Raw genomic sequence first — 19,457 nt, forward strand, 5'->3', positions numbered from 1 at the left:
CTTTGGGATCCAACCTTCCTGTTTCTCCCACTAAAGTTCTCAGCCACTTCTTAAAATTGACCAATTTCCATGGGAACAAAGTACACCTCCAATGAGATCATATTATTCTATCTTAGCACTCTGTGATGGTGCCAAAGCACATCCCAGCACGAGACTGTTGTTGCTTGATTCTTGACAAATTGGCATACATGTACAACCTCACACACACACACACACACACACACACACACACACACTTTACAGATTGATAGATGAAAAATAAAAGGGGCTAGTGACAGACTTGCACCTTGAAATGAAGAATTAGATTTAATGGCTTTAAATCCAAGCCTGCAGACCTTATTGAAGGTGCGTCATACTTTCCCTCCCCAATAAAAAAAACCCGACCCTTTAAAAGGGTCCAGACTTGCTCAGATAAATGTATGCTCTGAGGATTTGACATCCAGCACTGGCTGCTCTCAACAGGAAGCTGCGTTGCTAACGAAGTGGTAAATTCAGTGTTAATGAGTGGCTTCACTGTTACCACCTCCAAGGTAAACCTTCCCGGCTCCATATTCTCTCCATCTGTTCGAGTGTGAGGGGCGTTTCGGAGGGGGAACAGACGCTCCACATTTAAAGCAAACTTCACTGAAAGCCCTGAACAGCAGGGTGGCAAAGCCATCAGAAGCCTATTTCGGCATTAAATTTACAGGCCTCATTAGCTGCCAGCTTCCACACCAATCTGTTCCATACACCACAAACAGGGGTGAAATGCAATGCATCTTTTAAAAATTCATTCACTTCTATTTACTCCATTTAATCAATCTTAAAAGGATGACTTTGCCTTGCTGGGAGCTATTTACAAGGATTACAAGATTAAATAAAATGTGCACTCTGTACAGGGGATCAATCTGATGTGATAAGCTCTTTTTTCCTCCTTCCGAACTCACACTTGCTTTTCTTTCTTTCCCTCCTTCCTTGCCTTTGAACGGGTTCAATAATGAATGCACAAACAAGGACGAATCAGAAGAGAGCCCATTGTGATCTGTCTAAATTAACTGCAAAAGTAAAAGAGCGCTTAACACTTCCACAACACACATATGTCACTGTGCTTTCTCTCTCTGCCGCTCCCTGCTCTCTCCATCAGCACTTGCTCTAACACTTAAGTTACACCTCATCTCGAGGTTACTGCTGAAAAATCTGAGGTGATAATTGCATATTATCATTACACATTATTCTGTAATCCCGGAAGATAAACTTTTCTTTGATATATTTATTAATCAGAGGGGAATAAGAACTACCAGAGATTATCTACTGTGTTTTAAACTTTTAATTTCTTCTATTTTTTTTCCTACGTATTTGCAAAAAGACACAGAGAAAACTCACAACCATGAAGGAAAAGCCTGAAATAAACACTGTGAGTGCTCTATAAATACACATTACATTGATGGCACAGAAAAGGACTTTATTATAAACTTAAACGTTTAAAGATTTATCCAATAAATACTGGTGAAGCAGAACTATATCATTTCCAGTTTCTAGCTCTAGCTTCTGGTCTGAAACAATGCAACATCATTTGTGGAGGAAAACAAAACTGTGAAAGTAGTAACTCGGGTATTTAAAATATTTATAAAGAAAAAATTGAATTCCCAAATTTTGACTCAATTTATTAATTTACTTGTTTTACTTGGATTTCATACTCAACTCTGCAGTGAGCTCTCCTGCCCTGTTTATGTGTGCTGCATCAGTAGATAAAGGTGATCAGTTAGACGGACTTTGTATTGATTTGCTGTTCCCATTTAGGTGACCAGCAAAAAGCCTCAGAAATCACAACCGAGCCAGCGGAGCCACCTGTGTACCTCTAACCTACACTTATTATAACCTACCCCTACCTACCCTTGCGGAGAATATGTAACCTCAACTGTCCATATCGCTTTTATAAACTGTGCACCTAAAAATGATCAGCGAGTCTAACTACAATGTAGGTTTACCTAATAACCTGGCAACTCTGACTGACATGTTTGCTCATCCGTACTGTAACATCCCTGGGGTGTACAATTTGAAAAACACTGAGGAGAAGTTTTGCTGCAGTTCCTCTAAGTTGTAAATTTAATCAAGGGCGGTTACTAAGCAACTTGCTGTCTCTCACAGGTTTTTCCTCCCCCCACAGAGTAGGCTGAAGGTGCACAGCCCAAAGATTTCCCTTTTTGAACACATTTCCAAATAAGAGCTCAGAAATAACTTGCCTTTATTACACTACTTACTCACAGAGCAGAGGTGCTCGCTTGGAACAACTCCTCCAAAAAAAATGTAATAAATAAAAGCACCTTCAAACAAACTGGTGCTCATCGAGAAGCAGAGTCTGACAATTCAAACATCCTAGACGGCACAAATGGTGAGAGGTTGCATTTTCCCTGGGCAGCTGCTGAAAGCTATGCTGATGCAAAGCTGCAGCAATGTGAGCTCATCTAGATTAAAAATGGACCACCAAACTAAGAAAAAAAAAAAAAAAAAAGACAACAGAACACCCTGTCTGGATAATACAGTTTCTCAGATTTAAAAGAAATTCAGATATCTAGTCACCTCATCCTGGAGCTCATCAACTATTCCCAAAATAGACAGAGAGTTAGTTAGTGAGCAAGGGTCATGCTTGATGCTAGCTTTAGCATTGCGAAAAAAAGGCAGCAAGGGTCTGATAAAAGGGGACAGGCAGCGAGTGACAGTCGGGTTAAGACAGAAGCCTTGTTCGATAGCAGGTAGGGAACATCAAACAGCGAGTTCACAGAAAGCCCATGCAACCTCGTCTTGAAGAAGGATTTTCTGTTGTGGTGAGTAGATTAGCGGCTGACGCGGTCTCATTTACCATCCAGTGGTGTTCGAGCAGGGATTAAACCATATCAACTTTGAAGCCTTAAACAATACCTTTCAAAATTAAAGGGATTAAGAGAGGGATGTCTGATGGGGATTTCCCAGGGCTTTGTTAGGTTTCAACTTCCATCTCTTTTTCTTAAAGGTGGTGGTGGTGGTGGGGGGGGGGGGTGTTATATTGACCTGGATGTGGAGTCTTATACACACAAATCACAGCCGAGTCAATGACTTTGAATCGACTATCAAATTGATCTTTTGAAGTTAAACAATATTTTAGCAAAATTAAAAATACATCAAATGCAAATGTCTTCATTTCGGTAGTCTGCTTTTCAGTGGCTGGATTCGTTCTTTCAGTGTTTTGTTAACAGTGCTTAACAAACCTAAAACATCTCACAAATGTATGAAATTTACATAAAGAAATCACCCTCAGTTAAATCAGAACAGTTTAAAGTTGAAATTAATCCCAACCCATGCACAAAGGGAACAGAGCTCACATAACCACCAACAAGTGAAGTATACAGTGACTGTTCTAAATCTGTGACATCAAACTATGGAAGAAACTGATTCTGGTTTCAAGATAGACTCTGCTGCTAGTGCCTTCTGGCCATGTGATGTGATTTGCCCATTTTTATAGATAACTGTGTCAGAAACAACAATAACAAGTGTGTCTGATATATTGAAAACCTGACAGTTTTCATAACTCCATTTGGACTAAAGGGAGAAATGGTGTGTGTTTGGTTTGCCTGAAATGTTGCTTTCAATTTGTTAAAATTGACACTGACTGTTAACATATCGTCTCTGCTTAAGCCTCAAAACATGAAGCTCACAATCAATCTCATTTACTCCATTTTCCATTATGTCGCTTGAAAAACTCTGAGTGCAGAGACGTGTGCGTGATTGAGGGCACAATCGCAACCATCTGTCTCTGCTCGACTTCCATGAAGAAAAAAGCCTTAACGTTGTCACCGTCACTTCGCTTAGACACGTGACTGATCAGATAAAAGCGATCCCATGTCAGTGTCAACACTCAGCTCCAAAAACAGGATCAGGTCTGGCAAGCAGCCACCAGCACGCTCACATTTAGAGAAATGTCAAGAGCCGTAGGTATTGGGACGAGGCCGCTCTTATTAGCTTTCATTAAAATGTAGCGCGAAGTGCTGAGCGAGACGTGAACGACATAAGACAGCAGAAGGGAAGTTAATTTGAGGTGGAGAGGATCAGTAAAGAACTTGAAGCTGTGCTGATGCACAGATGTTACGTGCAATGCAAATACATTAGTATTTAGTCTGTTAACATGTAAACTATTAAATCCTTTCCAGTTAAACCAAATTAGCGAAGAAAAAAAAAACAAAAAAAGAAGGCTTTTGTGATCATCTCACCTGATTCAAACGTTTCCCTGAGGGTATTTAAAAAAACTGTCACTTTATTATTATTTGCCTGCTGTTTGTCAATGGTGACATTAAAGCTGAATGAAGAGGCGGAGTCACACACGAGCCGCCAATTAACACCCAAGCAGCCCTTGATCAGAGCGGCCTGGAGGAGGAAAAAAAAAATCAAAAGAGGGTAGTCAGTGGAAAGGAGTTTACAGCGGGGATAAGCAGGAGACAGGCCTAGTGAAAAGATGGAAATGTTCTCCCAGGAGAGTCACGCCTGGCTGGGAAGGAGAGGCTGGACGAGAAGCGACGGGAAGCTAATGAGTCTAATGGTAAATGTATACAATAAAGAGTGCGAGAAGAGGCTTTTGACGTCCCAATTAATACAAGGTTAGCAGCAGGGGGTGTGGGGTTGGTGCGGTGAGGTCATTAATCCTGCAAGGAAATAAGGGGACATGTTAAAATGTTAATGATGCATCACAGCCGAGATCAAAATGTGACTGACCGAATCAAAAAAGATCAAAATGTCTCTTTTGACATGTGATAGACAATGCGATCTCTGTCTGTGTGTGTGTCTGGAGGTTTAGTGTTATGTTCCTATGCATAATATAGCTTAAGTAAAAATGTCAGTTCAATAGGTATGATCTATTGAGGTTAGGAAGTTCATAAAAAAATAATACAAAATAAAAAGATTCAATCCTTGTTCAATTCTGCCTCACACACATTTTGATTGACTGCAATTATACTTAATACTTAGACGAATTAAGACAAAATAGAGATACTAACATGACAGTTGCTTTCCGTTTATTTTCACTCTTGACCAACAGATGGCCTCATAATTACATTCCCCAGTACAAGTCACTAAATCTCAGCACGAGATACAGAACCGATAAAGACAAGTACACCGAGACAATGTGCATTTGAACAAAATTAATGAAATCATGAAAAGTTTCATTTTTTTTACCAAACGTTGTAATCCTCAGTGAAACACCACTCTGCCCTCAAACTAATATACAAGCGTTGTTTCTATAAACCACGTTGTCTTTGTGTCTTTTATTCATCTTAAGAAAATGATCGTAGAGAATGGGGCATCACTTTGACTTCTTTTTTGAAGATCTGGAAGTTTCTATAATCATTAGGTGTTAGTAAATAACAGAACTAACATATGCACAGATCACAGCTAGTGTCAGATTAGCATTACTTTCCTCTACTGAAATATAATCACCACCATGCAACTTTCAAAATTTCAAATGTTTGGATACCACAAACGGCTCTTGCAGAGTCCAAGCCATAGCACTGCCAAGCTGCCACCACTGGGCCCTTGAGAAAGGCCCTTAACCCTCACAGCTCCAGGGGAACTGCATCATTGCTCCCTGTGTTCTGACCCCTACATCCAAAAGTTGGGATATGCAAAGAAAAAATTTCACTGTGCTTCCAAAAAAAAAAAAGCTTTTCATATGAAATTCTGTAGATTTAATTTGCTCAATAAATCAGTAAATCTGGCCAATCAGTGTAGCTGAAATGTTAGACACTATTGATCCAGCAATCCCTAAGAGACAACAGCAATTTACTGCAGATTGTAATAAGAAAACACTCCAACAGGGCGGTTCATGAAGTTAAGTGCTAAGCATTCATTGCATTTCCTTTTATTTTGAGTCAGTTTGGAAGAAAACACTAGCTGAATTCATTAATGCAAATGTTAAAATTACATTAATTTATGAGTTATGAGTAAAATTACAATTCAAACTATTCACATTTTGCTGTAACGAAGTTATAAACGACTTACATGAAATTATATTATAGACTGGTGTGGGTTTTAATGTCGGTTGCCACGATCTTCTAGCCAAGCTGCTGATTATTGTGATGAAGTTAAATAAGATCAGTGATCCAATTCTGCCCCCTAGTGATGAACCTAACATCACTGGCTGGCTATGGTGGAGATGTCAGAATTGTGCTTATTGTATACAAGTACAGCTTTGGAGAGGAGGTGTGAGCTTTTGTGTTTCCTGTAATTCCCTTAATGAAGTGGCTAATTAAGGAAAGCCTCTCGTTTGCCGGTTCAGGTGTGGATAAGCGCCTGCTACAGGGACATTGCGATAAACCTTATTCACGCCTGCTACCTCAGGTGAGGAACCTCGCTACCCCATTAACCGTTAACGTGACAGGGCTCGAGGAAGTTAAGGTAACAGACGAGCCTGGCACACGTGCAGGATGAGAAGATGAGCTGCTGTTTTATAGAAGCGAGCAGCACAGTCCCATTTCAGTCAAGTCGTCACAGCGGATATAAGAGTACAAGCTTTAAAAAGAACAGCTCTTTGGTACCGAGAACAACTCTAACAGGCATTTCTTGATAGCTGCTCGATCGCTTCACAACACGAAGCAGGTCACGGATCATTGTCCAATTACGCAAAATCATTCTGTCAGGTTTGCACATGCGAACGATACCAAGAATCTGCTTTCTTTTTTACTTTTGGGTTGTGTGCCAGGAAGAGAAGATGAATGTTGCCATGACGAGGTTGCCAGGCAAGTGTGACTGACAGCTCTGATTTCATTTGACTGCTGATCACACCCAGTTATAGTATCACAGTAGTTCACACATCCCAGCTCGACTCCAAGTGTCGCCGAACGTCTGCGACATTACACACAAGCACACACACACACTCTCACACACACACACACAGTACACCCAGAGTGAGTTTTGCTCATAGTTACAACAGATCCTGCATTGACATCTATTTTTATATGAAATATTATACTGTATATAAGCAATATACAGCTTATGAGGCAATATAATGTTACATGAAATTACATATAGGCCTAGACAAAACTTTACATATACAACAATAAGCAAGAGACAGGAATGTAATATACCTCATCCATCTGTTTCAGTATTATATTTTTAGTTCATAGGTATTATATGAAAGTGTTGGAAAGACAGGTCTTACCAATAGTTTCCAAAAGAGTGGCACCATCCAGACATGTGATCGCCAGCCTAGAAAAGAAAATACACATTAAATATGCTTTCTTGAACACAAAGCACATGCCACAGGTCAAGCAGTGATACAAGATGAGACTTTTCAAAAACCCATATGCTTAATGTTCCGTCTCTAATTTTTGTTTCAAATACTATCACGTACGAGAGGAGGGAAGGATGGGTGTGAGGAATCCGCAAAACTGCATTTGCACAAATCATGGTCAAGACCAGCCCAAACCTGCCCCCGAACAAAGCTCCTAAATATAATCACTTCAGGTCATTGCATCATAAAAATGCCTTACCTTCCCACTATGATGCTCTAGCAAAGAAAAAGAAAAAACTTCTCCAAAACCATAACCTGCTTTGAGGCTTAGCATGAGTTAACATTAACAAGTAAATTACATCAGACCCTTAAAAAAATCTTTTCCTTCTCTTATAAGGAAAAGTTTTATAACCTTCATTGCCTCTCCTTCACGTTATACTCCATAAAAGAATAAAACAAAACACACTTTGCATGAAACAATGGTCATGTGAAAGCCACCATGCAGACCAGGAAGTGCAGCACGCTACCAAACCTGAGGCTACCTGTAGGATTTGGTACAAGTTTGGATGCACTGGACCTGTCGTGCCATACGCCATGTTTTCTGTTCAGATAATGATCTACAAAAAACTGCTTTTATTCATAATTGCTTTTGAATAATTCGGTGAAGTAAACACCAGTGAACGGCATGTTTTTCTTTTCTCTTTTTATTTAAAATTGGAACAATATAAAAACAAAATCTAAAAAGCAAATATAAAATGATTCTACTTCTGGTTTCAGGAACCTGAAACAACAAATAAAACAATACCTCCTGTTTAGGTACAAGCAGCTCATCTTCTAGTAGGGCAAATGCCTGTTCGGTGTTGCAGGGAGTTTTCTCTGTGACATGCTTGTTTTTGTTTGTGCTACAGCACACTGCTGCTAGTAGTGCCGAGCTCCAACCTTAGTGACACGAAACAACTGCTAAAAAATGTCTCGTGACACTGGCGATACATTTTCTATTGTACTACAATACGTGTCAGCATGTCTCACACTTCACGTCCTCAATTTAGATATTCTTGAACTGGACCTCTTCCCATTCCCTACACAACCTACACTAGTGCCTGTAATACTGGCCTTCTTCTTCCCTTGTAACCTCAATCTCTAAAACCCCTAACCATCTTTCACAATCAGGTTATTTGGTCCTAACCAGTGATCAGGAGGTTGTGAGTTCAAATCCCAGCACTGCCAAGCCACCACTGCTGGGCTTTTAACCCTTAACTGCCCAGTTGTATAACTAAAGATAAATGTGAACTGCTCTGGATAAGGTTTGCCAAATGTCATAAAAGCAATGTAATGCACCAGTCCTCGTAATGTAATCCCCAAACACTAAATCCTAACCCACTTGCACTCTGAGGTTCTCTGCCATCTACTGGTCTCCTTCCATCTCTTACACCTTTATCCTAATCTAATAAATCACTAGATGCACTGTAGTTGCAAACATTCCACATTTGCTCCCTTAAAACATCTGCAACCTCCTTCTTTACAAGCTCAGAACAAAACCTAGCTTTTAACCCTTTACGGCGTTGCCAACTCATGTTCCGATTACTAGAGGTGGACGTTAATACCAAATCTGAACAGGGTCAAAAGGATACAGATTTGTCTAGATAATGCAGTTCTAGTATCCACCCTTTTTCCTTTATACACTGTGCTTGGGTTTAACAAAAGGAACTGTGCAAATAACTATGTAATTATTATTATACAGATAAAATCATATAATAGGTGGATGATTGCAAAGGTAAAACGGTGTGTAGCTGAGAAGAAGGACTACATGCCTCTATTTAGTGTCTATAATAGACTTATGGAGGACTCTGTGTTCTGGATTTTGCTGGAATTCCTCTGCGGCCCGATTACAGTTCTGCTGGGTTGCTAATTCAGGCTGCTGTAACTTCCAGTTTCTACATTTAGAGCACAGCAAGACTGGGATATGATGGACCACAGAGGTGAAGCTACGAGAATTTCTTAATTGTGCATATTCTAGAAATACAAGCCCGTGCAAACATTTGATTATGTATCGTAATTTGCACAAAATTGGCTTGCAGTGTTTCAGTTATTCAGGCTTACAAAACTGCCTGCAAGACTTGATTGGCTTGTGTGACAGGATATTTATGTTGAACCACCCACTCATTTCTGTGTGAGATTGCATAGTCATTTATATTCTACTGACATGTCCAGGCATTAGTTCTACATGCCTGTTTGCTTTAAAAACACAATGCTGCAGTATAAAACTATAGGTTTAGGCAACATTCCTCATCTAATTTTCAAGCTTTTCGGAGTAGGACGCTTTAACCATCACTCAATAATGTCATGTAATATCAAAGGTGAAGGATATTCAGCTTCACCATCCATTTTGGTGAACTTCACCATCCATTTTGGTGAACTTCACCATCCATTTTGGTGAACTTCACCATCCATTTTGGTGAACTTCACCATCTATTTTGGTGAACTTCACCATCTATTTTGGTGAACTTCACCATCTATTTTGGTGAACTTCACCATCTATTTTGGTGAACTTCACCATCTATTTTGGTGAACTTCACCATCTATTTTGGTGAACTTCACCATCTATTTTGGTGAACTTCACCATCTATTTTGGTGAACTTCACCATCTATTTTGGTGAACTTCACCATCTATTTTGGTGAACTTCACCATCTATTTTGGTGAACTTCACCATCTATTTTGGTGAACTTCACCATCTATTTTGGTGAACTTCACCATCTATTTTGGTGAACTTCACCATCTATTTTGGTGAACTTCACCATCTATTTTGGTGAACTTCACCATCTATTTTGGTGAACTTCACTATCTATTTTGGTGAACTTCAACATCTATTTTGTTATCCGTTCAGTTACAGAGTTAAATTTTATAAATGGATCAAGCATTGCATTTTGGTCCAACTTCGTTTGGTCCAATTTCACATTAGCTCATTGAAATGAATGTAATATATGTATATAAAGACAATGCATTGTGAAATGAAATGTGTTTCTCTTTCACAAGTATCTCAAGCAGATGTGCTTCTGGGGAAAGAATAATATTTATTAGGCTTTGAACTTTCGGAAAACTTTGATTGATTAGGCAATCTGTCAATGTATTTGTTAAACTGGCTTCTTGCACACTTGCAACTCATACCAAGGTTTGGAGGTAAATGCGTCTTTTCCTTGTCATTTTTGAAAAATATATTTTTGGGTTGTTTTTTTTTGTAGTCACAGTATATTATTAGCAGAAACATTCCAGTTTGGTCGAAATTTGCCTCTTTTCCAGAATTCAGTCGTAACATAGTTGTCATAGCATAACTACATACTTTTTTGTTTTCTGTTGTCAGTTTACAGAATTAATATAGATTGTGTGAGAACAAGCTTAATGGGTTACAAAGCTCATTGACCATCAATATCATCAACTCTTTACAGATCCAACCTCTATGGCAGAGTGCCATATTAGATAAACTACAAGCTTCTGGAACAATTAAAAATTTTGCCTTTAAATGAAAGAAATGAACAGTCAATTGGTTTGTAGTCCAAGCATAATGTTTGGCACAAACCAAATACTGCTGAGGGATCACAATACTGTGAATAAGCATCCTGGTGGTAGCATCATCTTTTATGCTTGCGTTCCTGCAGGAGGATCTGAAAACTCGTTGCCATCATGGGCAACATGGAAAGAATCAAACAGAAGTAAATGTCGAGGAGAATCCGTGAGAACTGATCAGCCAAGCGTCTGCATTTAGAGCAAAAGTATAGAGTATGTTCCAACAAATCAATGAGCCAATGCACTGGGAAAAAAATAAAAAGTTAAGGCTCAGGAAGAAAAAAAAGACGACTGCAGTTTATGTTTTGCTAAAGTTGCAAAATCTGCATTTAGGAATGGAAGAAAAATGGTGAAATGAAAATGTGCAAGCATGACTCAAAGACGTGCATGTTTTGACTTGACATTTCACCCTGATTCATCTTAATTTTATTTCGGTTGAAAGTCTGAAAAATCATTTTATATGCTTATATCTGATGTTGCAATTCTGCAATAAGTAAATAAACATACAAGTGTAAAAGAGGATATTTTCTAGCAACAGACTGTACAGTAGACCTAGACTGAAGAAGTAATAAAACTTCAGTATTGTAAAATACTGAAGTAATAAAACTTCAGTATTGTAAAATACTGAATCACACGAAATGTGTCGTTTTGAAATCTTGCGCTATTAAGAACTGAATCTTTCATATATCTGATCATTGATCACGTATAAAGTCTTGCCACGTTACAGTGTTAGAGAAACGCACTCCTAGTTTAAAACGACATGTCGCTAGAATGATTTCAAAAGGTTTAAAACCATTCATTGTGGAGCTGTTACAAGCTTTGGTTGTTCTTATAAATAACTCAACATGTCACTGATCTGACTGTAGTTTATTACATATGTACACCTAAATAACACTTTACAATGACACACTTTCAATGCATGATTTGGATTTGGCTACGTTAACATGCCTGAAAAGTTTATGGACTATTTATACCTTCAGTACTTATTTTTATTAAGAAAAATAATGGACTGAACACTTTAAGGCATACATCAGTGTCTGACGAAAAACCTGGCTGAACAACGTGGCAAATCTGAACCCACCATCCAGGAGCTCAATGTCTGGATCATAATAACAAATAACGTTATGTCTGTGCATATCTCGACAAGCTGAAAAAGAGCAGGAGAGAAATAGAACAGAGACTGGAAAACAGCACAGCAACAGAACGGCAAGTGAGAAAAGGCATGGAAAGTTATAAGGCTTTGATATGAACCTAGCTGTGTCGGAAAACACAACGATGCAGCCTAGAAGGCACGACTGGTTAACACTATTCACATCAGTCAAAAACAATCATCTCAAAAGTTAGTTTCAAGTCCCAGCTGTGCCACATGCAATAGTGAATCAGATGGTTGCTGTTTAAACATGTATACCTGCTTATATTCACATTTTTACAAAGCGGCGTTATAGAACTGGCAACAAAAACTGGCACGGTGACAGCCATTTAAAAAAATAATAATAATCCATCAAGAAGGCATGAGGGCACAAACATGAGGAACTAAATAACCCAAAAGTGGACCATGTCCTCTTCTGTGCCACACCTGATAGTGTCACGCATACACAGTGTCACAGGTGTGTGCTGGATTTTGGCCTCCTTATGTACGAAACCATGAACTTTCTCCAGCAAAAAGCAAAGTTGTTAAAGGAAAGTTCCTCCAAAAATAAATGTAAACTATCAGCCAATATACGTTTCGTGTCACATGTTTGCCTTTTAGCTGTATGGTCTACAAAACTACACATCACTGCTAAAACGGATTTTTTTGGGTCATAAAAAATAAACCATGATAAATTCTCATTTAATCTGATCTAGCACCCAAGAAAATTAAAATAGCAGTGGAAAAGTTTTAGAAAAAAAATGTGCAATGTTAAAACACTTTCAGGCTTTTCTATAGCTTCTTCCTGTTCTTGTTCGTTTTAAGGGGTTTCACCCTTCAGTCTCCTCTTCAGGAGGTGAAATGCTGCTCAAGCAGGTTAAAGTTTGATAATGTAAAAGAAGTTGTAAAAGCATCAACAAAGCAGAATGAAACAGTCTGGTGGGTAGCCAAAGTCAGTGGGTAGCCAAATTGATGCAGGTTTTACAAGCAAGGAATATGCAACCAAAATTGAAGACAGATCAGCCATTTTTGTAGGACGACTGAAGCCATAGAGCTCAGGAAACATTTACAAGATCTCATTGTTGAAAGGCATCCATCAGAAAATAGGTACAAAAGAATTTCCCACACATGTAACAGTGTGAAGGGCATGCATCAGCAAGTGACGTACCACAGTGACATTACCAAAGCAAGTGACGTACCACAGTGACATTACCAAAAAGAGGGCATTCGTCCAAAAATAGATGAAAGGATAAGATGAAAATTTATCAGACGCCGTTAAATTAGCTGCAGGGATATCTAGCAAGTTCTGCTCACTTCCTGCATATGACAATGTCTCAGCTTTTTTATCTCAATTTTTCAGCTATGTGGTAGAATGACTAGATGGAAGCCCTTTCTCATGAAGAAAAAAAAATAATAAATAAATAAATAAATAAATAAAAATAATAATAAAACCATGCTAAAATCCCCCCAAACCAAATAAGCATGTGTTGTGTTCTTTCTCCCTCTCTTTTCTTTCTCTCTCCCTCCCTTTCTCTCTCTTTCTCCCTCTCTACCTCCCTCTCATTCTCTCTCTCTCCCTCTCTCTTCCCCTCCCTTCGTTTTTAGACATTTTAGCGTCACGTTCACGACAAATGTGTGTGTAAAAACAGTTCTCCTATACATTTGATATTTCTAGAATATTTTTCCCCCAATAGCACAAACTTTTACTTGAAATGAGAAAACACTTGGCTAATTAGTGACCATCACCTACTTCTAACTACAGACGTTGACAGATATGAGGCAGGAGGCAAAATGATTACTCTTTCACCCGATGTTAGAAACAAAACTGCGCCTCACACCATGTGGGCTGCATGGAGTACAGTCAGGTCACAACAGGCCTAAAGCACTCCTCTCATTTTTTTAAGTTTTGGAGCACAAATGAATTCTTAACTTTGCTTACCTGACAGCATACAACCGTCAACCCTCAAGTATCCAGTTTTTCTCAGGGCACAATGTGTGGCCTGCCTTTACAAGATTGTTATACCTCATGACATGTGCTTTGGTAAAACAGATATTTTTGCTGCCTTCGTTTGGTAGGCAAGTTAGATTCGTGATAGTGTGTGTTTGGAGTTTACTTTTTTTTTTAAACCAGCCTTGAGGATTTGTTGATTTCATATATTTTATGTGCTTCAGTCTAACATGAAAATACAGATCAGTGCAAAGATAACACACATATCTACATAGGTAGAGATTGTGTGCTTTCCTTATAAATGTAGCTCTCACACTGTTTGCACGTTGTTTTCACTATTACAAAATAATCAGATACCCAATCAGTATATATTTGCTAAGATTTTCAGCATTTATCAGTATTTTTCACAGATTGAGTTGACGTCCAATTAAAGAAAGTGATAAAAGGAAAAATCTAATTTTACATGGGTGTCAATAACATGACTGCTTTAAATACATGACATCTGGAGCTCTACCTGTAGTGTCTCTATCTATATTTTCTGCCATATGGAGAATGAAAGAAGTCAGAATGGTGCAGTATTTCTATCCAATTACTTTTTCAAACATGCACATACTTATATATTCATAGGGGAAAAGTATTTGTTGTTAGGGCTTCAATAACACGTGTATTCCTTAGCAGCTTCTGTAAGCAAGCAAAATCTTGTCAGAAAGTCAGAAAGACAAAATAGTCTTTTTTTTTCAGAAAGAGTGATTAGCAGCAAGGTCTTACTACTGAAATACACAAAATTAGTTAATCAAACAGTGTGGCCTTTTTGAAAACAAAACTTTTGTCAGATTGATGTTCTGGAGGAGTCTACGTCATGCCAAGAAAAGAACACCAGCCATGAAACAACTGTGGCTGCTCATCAATCTGGAGAGGGTTATAATGCCATCTCCAGACAATTTAAATTCACCATTCTACAGTGAGAAGGACTGTTTAATGGAGAACCATAAAGACGGTTAACATTCTTCCCAGGAGTGGGTGTCCCTGAAAATTCAGTACAAGGTCAGACCATTTCATTTTCAGATATAAAGAAAAACCCAAGCGTTATATCACGTGACCTAGAGGCCTCTGTATGTACATTAAATGATTTATGATCATGACAGAACAATGAGAAATAACTGCACAATTACGGCTTTTCCACAGTGGCTACATAAATATTTCTCCATAAATAGTATAGCAGCATGTAGTAGTTAGAATATTTTATCTGAACAAACAGAAAATGTTCCAGAACAGTGCTTTGGACTCAAGGTGGGGATGTCTGGTCATCATGCACAGAACAATGTTCGGCAAAAATCCCTACAATGCATCACCACAAACACCTTATACTAACAGTCAAGCATACTTACAGTCAGCCATAAGCCCTTGGAAACTTGCTGTCATAGAGATAAAAACTTTATACCAGAATATTCTTGAGACCAGTGCAAGGCTATCTACTTATCGGTCCAACAGCTTAAGCTTGGCCTAAATTGGATCATTAACAGGACAATGATCCCAAGTAAAGAACAAATTGACATCATAATGGCTATAATAAGAAAAATATCAAGCTTTTGTAACGGCCAAGTCAAAATCCAGACCTCAACTGCGAGATGCTGTGGGCAGAGGTTAAGAGAGCGGTGCATAAAAGAACACCCTCAAATAAACCGAAGAACTGTTGCCAAGATGACGGGCATATAATTTCACCAAATAATACAAAGAGACTCCTTCAGAAAATATATACTTCAAGCTATTGTTGTTAAAGGTGTTTCTACAGGTTACTGAATTATAGGGTGTACTTCCAGTAAGGTCCATGAGGTATTTGGACAGCATCACATTTGTCAGAATTCTGCCAAAATAGATTTGAAATGAAGCAATCATCTTATGATTGACCCTCAACATGTTTGTATTAGTTTCCAGAATCAAGGCGGTCACTGACTGAAAATGGAAGAACAAGCCTATGTTAAAAAATGACTGCAATTCCTACACTTTAAACCCTTTGTTTGTTTTGTTAAAGCCTTTGAATTACAGCTGAAAGTCTACAAATCAGTCACATCTTGATTGCTTTATTTCAAATCAGGTCGAGGATGTACAATTATTTAATTGCTGGGTGGCAAATTATGAACAAATACTTATGAACCAGACTATTTTCACCACCAAGTTTCTGAATTTTGGTTTAATTGGTATTGACTACATATTTAAATCTGTTGTGGGCTATTTTTATTTTCTTCATATGCATTGTCATCTGTTTGTTTATAGGAGTTGATAGATCTGATAATGGTTTAGTACTGTGCATGATACTGTTGAATGCTAGTATAGATTTCTTTGGAAGGTTTTTGTTAGACAGATAGATTCTCATTATCAAGTATGTTATTATACTGTAAGTGCTCTTATAGCCTGACTGACTGATCACTTGAATTAAATGGGTTAATTATAACTGAAAAAAGTTGCAAGGCTATAAATAATGTCAATTTCGACAACGTGTTCTATTAGTGGAAAATCTAGAAATAAAAATATTGTTGGTACAATTAAACAGTCAGAACATTATTCTACAGATTTGAATATAACGTGTCTAACATTTAAATAGTTCATAAAATAAATATGGGATGAGGCGGTCAGTAGATTTTCAAAAAGTACTGTTTTGCATGCAGACACATTTAACTCATCTCTCCAGGCTCATTTTTAAACTTTTCAGAAGACTCTTGGTCTTTCCATTTTGGAGCTAATGACTGCTTACAGCATGCAGCGTAACTATTATCTATAAATCTGTTCTCCATAATAATTGTTTTTCACTTTATATGGGCTGTTTGCTGAGTCACATAATCAGCTATTTACGCCATAGAGATCTTATCAAGATAATATGTCTTATGGATAAAATTTTAGAGTTTTAAATACTGAAAAAAAGATTCACATTGAGATTACGGCACTACAAAATGGCTATTATTGTGGGCTACTCTAGTAACAATAACATCTACAATAGGCATCTAGAGATCTACCAGCTCCAGTTAGCTCCTCCTAGAGAGAAGATACCAACTCCATGTGGTCTTTTGCATCAATACAACATTTGCCAGTCTGTATATTTATAATCACACCCTCTAGTGTCACCCATATGAGGATGGGTTCCCCTTTGAGTCTGGTTCCTCTCAAGGTTTCTTCCTTTACCGTCTAAGGGAGTTTTTCCTTGCAAACTGCTGCCTGAGTCACCTCAGACTTGCTCATTGGGGATAAATACATACACATTTAAATATATCTAATATTAATCTTGAATTCTGTATTCTATTCATCTTTATATTATTCTTCATAATAACCTTTTGTTCTATGTTTATGTTCTGTAAAGCCGCTTTGAGACAATGTCAATTGTAAAAAGCGCCATACAAATAAACTTGAATCGAATTGAATCGAATCTACCATACATACCTTCTTGAGGCTTTGCCTGAAGTATCAAATCCCAAATATTAGACAAACTGAAGAGTTTGACATTTGAATTTTTATTGTGAGGTACGAGATAACGTGAGTCGCTCTGGATAAAAGGCGTCTACCAAAATACTGGAAATTAATTTGTGGGCCAAATCTTCTGACTTCTTTAGTGACTGACAGCACTCCAGGTCCACACTAACACCACCAGGCTTGTGTGGGTATAATACAGTATGTTCCCAGAAACACAACAGTCAAGAGTCTGCATGCTTTGCAATAGCAAAGAAACTTAAGAGTAATTAATCAATATTTAGTAAAAAGGATTATAAAACTGGATCATGTGTGTAAACATATCTAAATGGTGCCATATTGTGCTGATTTAAGAAAACTTCTATTTCTCCAGCAAGTCTGAGTAAATGGGTTGATCCTAAAATATTACCCCATGTTCTGATTACTAACAGTATGCTCGAATGAGAGACTCAACACTATTGTGTATGTACAGACAGACAGACAGACAGACAGAAAGACACACACACACACACACACACACACACACACACACACACACACACACACACACTGACTTGGCCATTTTGTCCATTTCCACCGTGTCTTTCAGCTTTTATCCCAAGGACTCCAACCCCAAAGGACACAACCTAGCTACATATCAAATGGATAAAGTCAGACACATGTAACCGAGTATCAGACCTACCTTTCCGACGCTGGAAATTTGTAGGCAATGGCAAGACCGCCATGACACTCGGTTAAGTGCTGGATATTCGCCTGCCATCCATCACCCTGTCGCCATTTTGCCTTTAAATTCCGCAGGTCGAACTATAAACTCCGAGAGGGGTGTTCCGGAAAATAACGACGTCTCTTACAGCGACCTGGAACACTGTCGGCTTCGTTAAGCTAACACAACAAATAGCAAGCTGTGTTGTTTATATCAGTTCTGTTGTTTGTTTGCAGAAGGTTGTCTTGTTTAACAGTCGCGGTGTTTAGTTTTAAAGTGATCCCCTCCTAGGAATATGGATTATTCCCAAAAAAAAAAAGAGGCTAAGGTTAATACATTCCTAAGCGAACTTGCTGCTGACTTACAGTAATGTACAGACTAAAAACCTCTGCGTATGATGAACACACCTCATCTTTTAAAGAATGAATTTTAATATATGAAATATTTTAAAAGTATCTGACGTTTTTTTTTTAAATTCTGGAATAATTATTAGAAGACAGTTTTGTAAGTTGTCCTCAGGTCTATCATGTGTACTGAATGTAGGCCACACTGGCACTAACTTGCATTTATGTATTTATTTATTTAGTATTTTTTTTTCATATTTATTTATGTATTTGTATTTTATTTTTTTATTGTTACTTATTTATTATTATTATTTATTTGTTTGTTTGTTTATTTATATTTTTATTATTTTTTTATTTTATTTATTTATTTATTTATTTATTTACTTACTTATTTATTTATTTATTTATGTTATTATATTATTATATTAAGCTCAGAATCGAAAAGGGGGCCCTGAAGCTGTGTGACCTTATTCCGACTGCACCAAAATTTTGTCCATATCATTATAACTTCGTATCGTTTATGGTATATATACGTCTCCAGTAAAACCTTAAATCAAAAATAAGACATTTTATTAGTAGTATATGCAAATCTGTAATCAGTTACCTTTACAAGCATGGTGCACAGTTACTGTAGTGACATGAGTTTTGCAATAAAAGGTGCTGGAGCTCAGATGACAAAACAAGATGGAAAGGCTTACTAAGTAACTTCATATCAGATATGCAATATATGCAAATCTGTAATCATTAACAGGCAATAATAGTACTAAGTTAAATGTGTCCATATAGTATGTTCCCTTTAAATTAAATACAAATAGCATTTAAACAGTGCATATAGGGGTAAATAAATTGTGTTAATATTCCCTGAAAATATTCTCTATTCACTGAAACTAAGTCCATAGAGCAAAGCCTGTGCTTCAGTCCTTTGAGAATAAACATTTCTATACTTAGCATTATATCAAATCTATTACCATTGAAAATAAGTGTGTGAGTTTTAAAACTAACCCTGAAGGTACAGGCTTTTTCACTGCTTTGTAAATGAGACATTTTTATCATCTCTCCCACAGAACAAGCCTCCTAC

At 37.7% G+C, this 19,457-nt stretch overlaps 1 protein-coding gene across 1 annotated transcript in view; it reads right to left on the reverse strand.

The window, feature by feature from the left end:
* The window catches only part of znf644b (zinc finger protein 644b), a 53,475-nt gene that overhangs the window by 13,912 nt on the left and 20,106 nt on the right, over positions 1-19,457 (reverse strand). The window contains exons 2-3 of the mRNA XM_060867254.1: positions 18,015-18,136; positions 7,163-7,209 (exon numbers count right to left, since the gene is read on the reverse strand). Coding sequence (XP_060723237.1) covers positions 7,163-7,209; positions 18,015-18,136 — 169 coding nt within the window. The remainder of the gene's footprint in view (positions 1-7,162; positions 7,210-18,014; positions 18,137-19,457) is intronic.

Source organism: Tachysurus vachellii, chromosome 4 (genome assembly GCF_030014155.1).
Source record: "Tachysurus vachellii isolate PV-2020 chromosome 4, HZAU_Pvac_v1, whole genome shotgun sequence".
Classification (NCBI taxonomy): domain Eukaryota; kingdom Metazoa; phylum Chordata; class Actinopteri; order Siluriformes; family Bagridae; genus Tachysurus; species Tachysurus vachellii.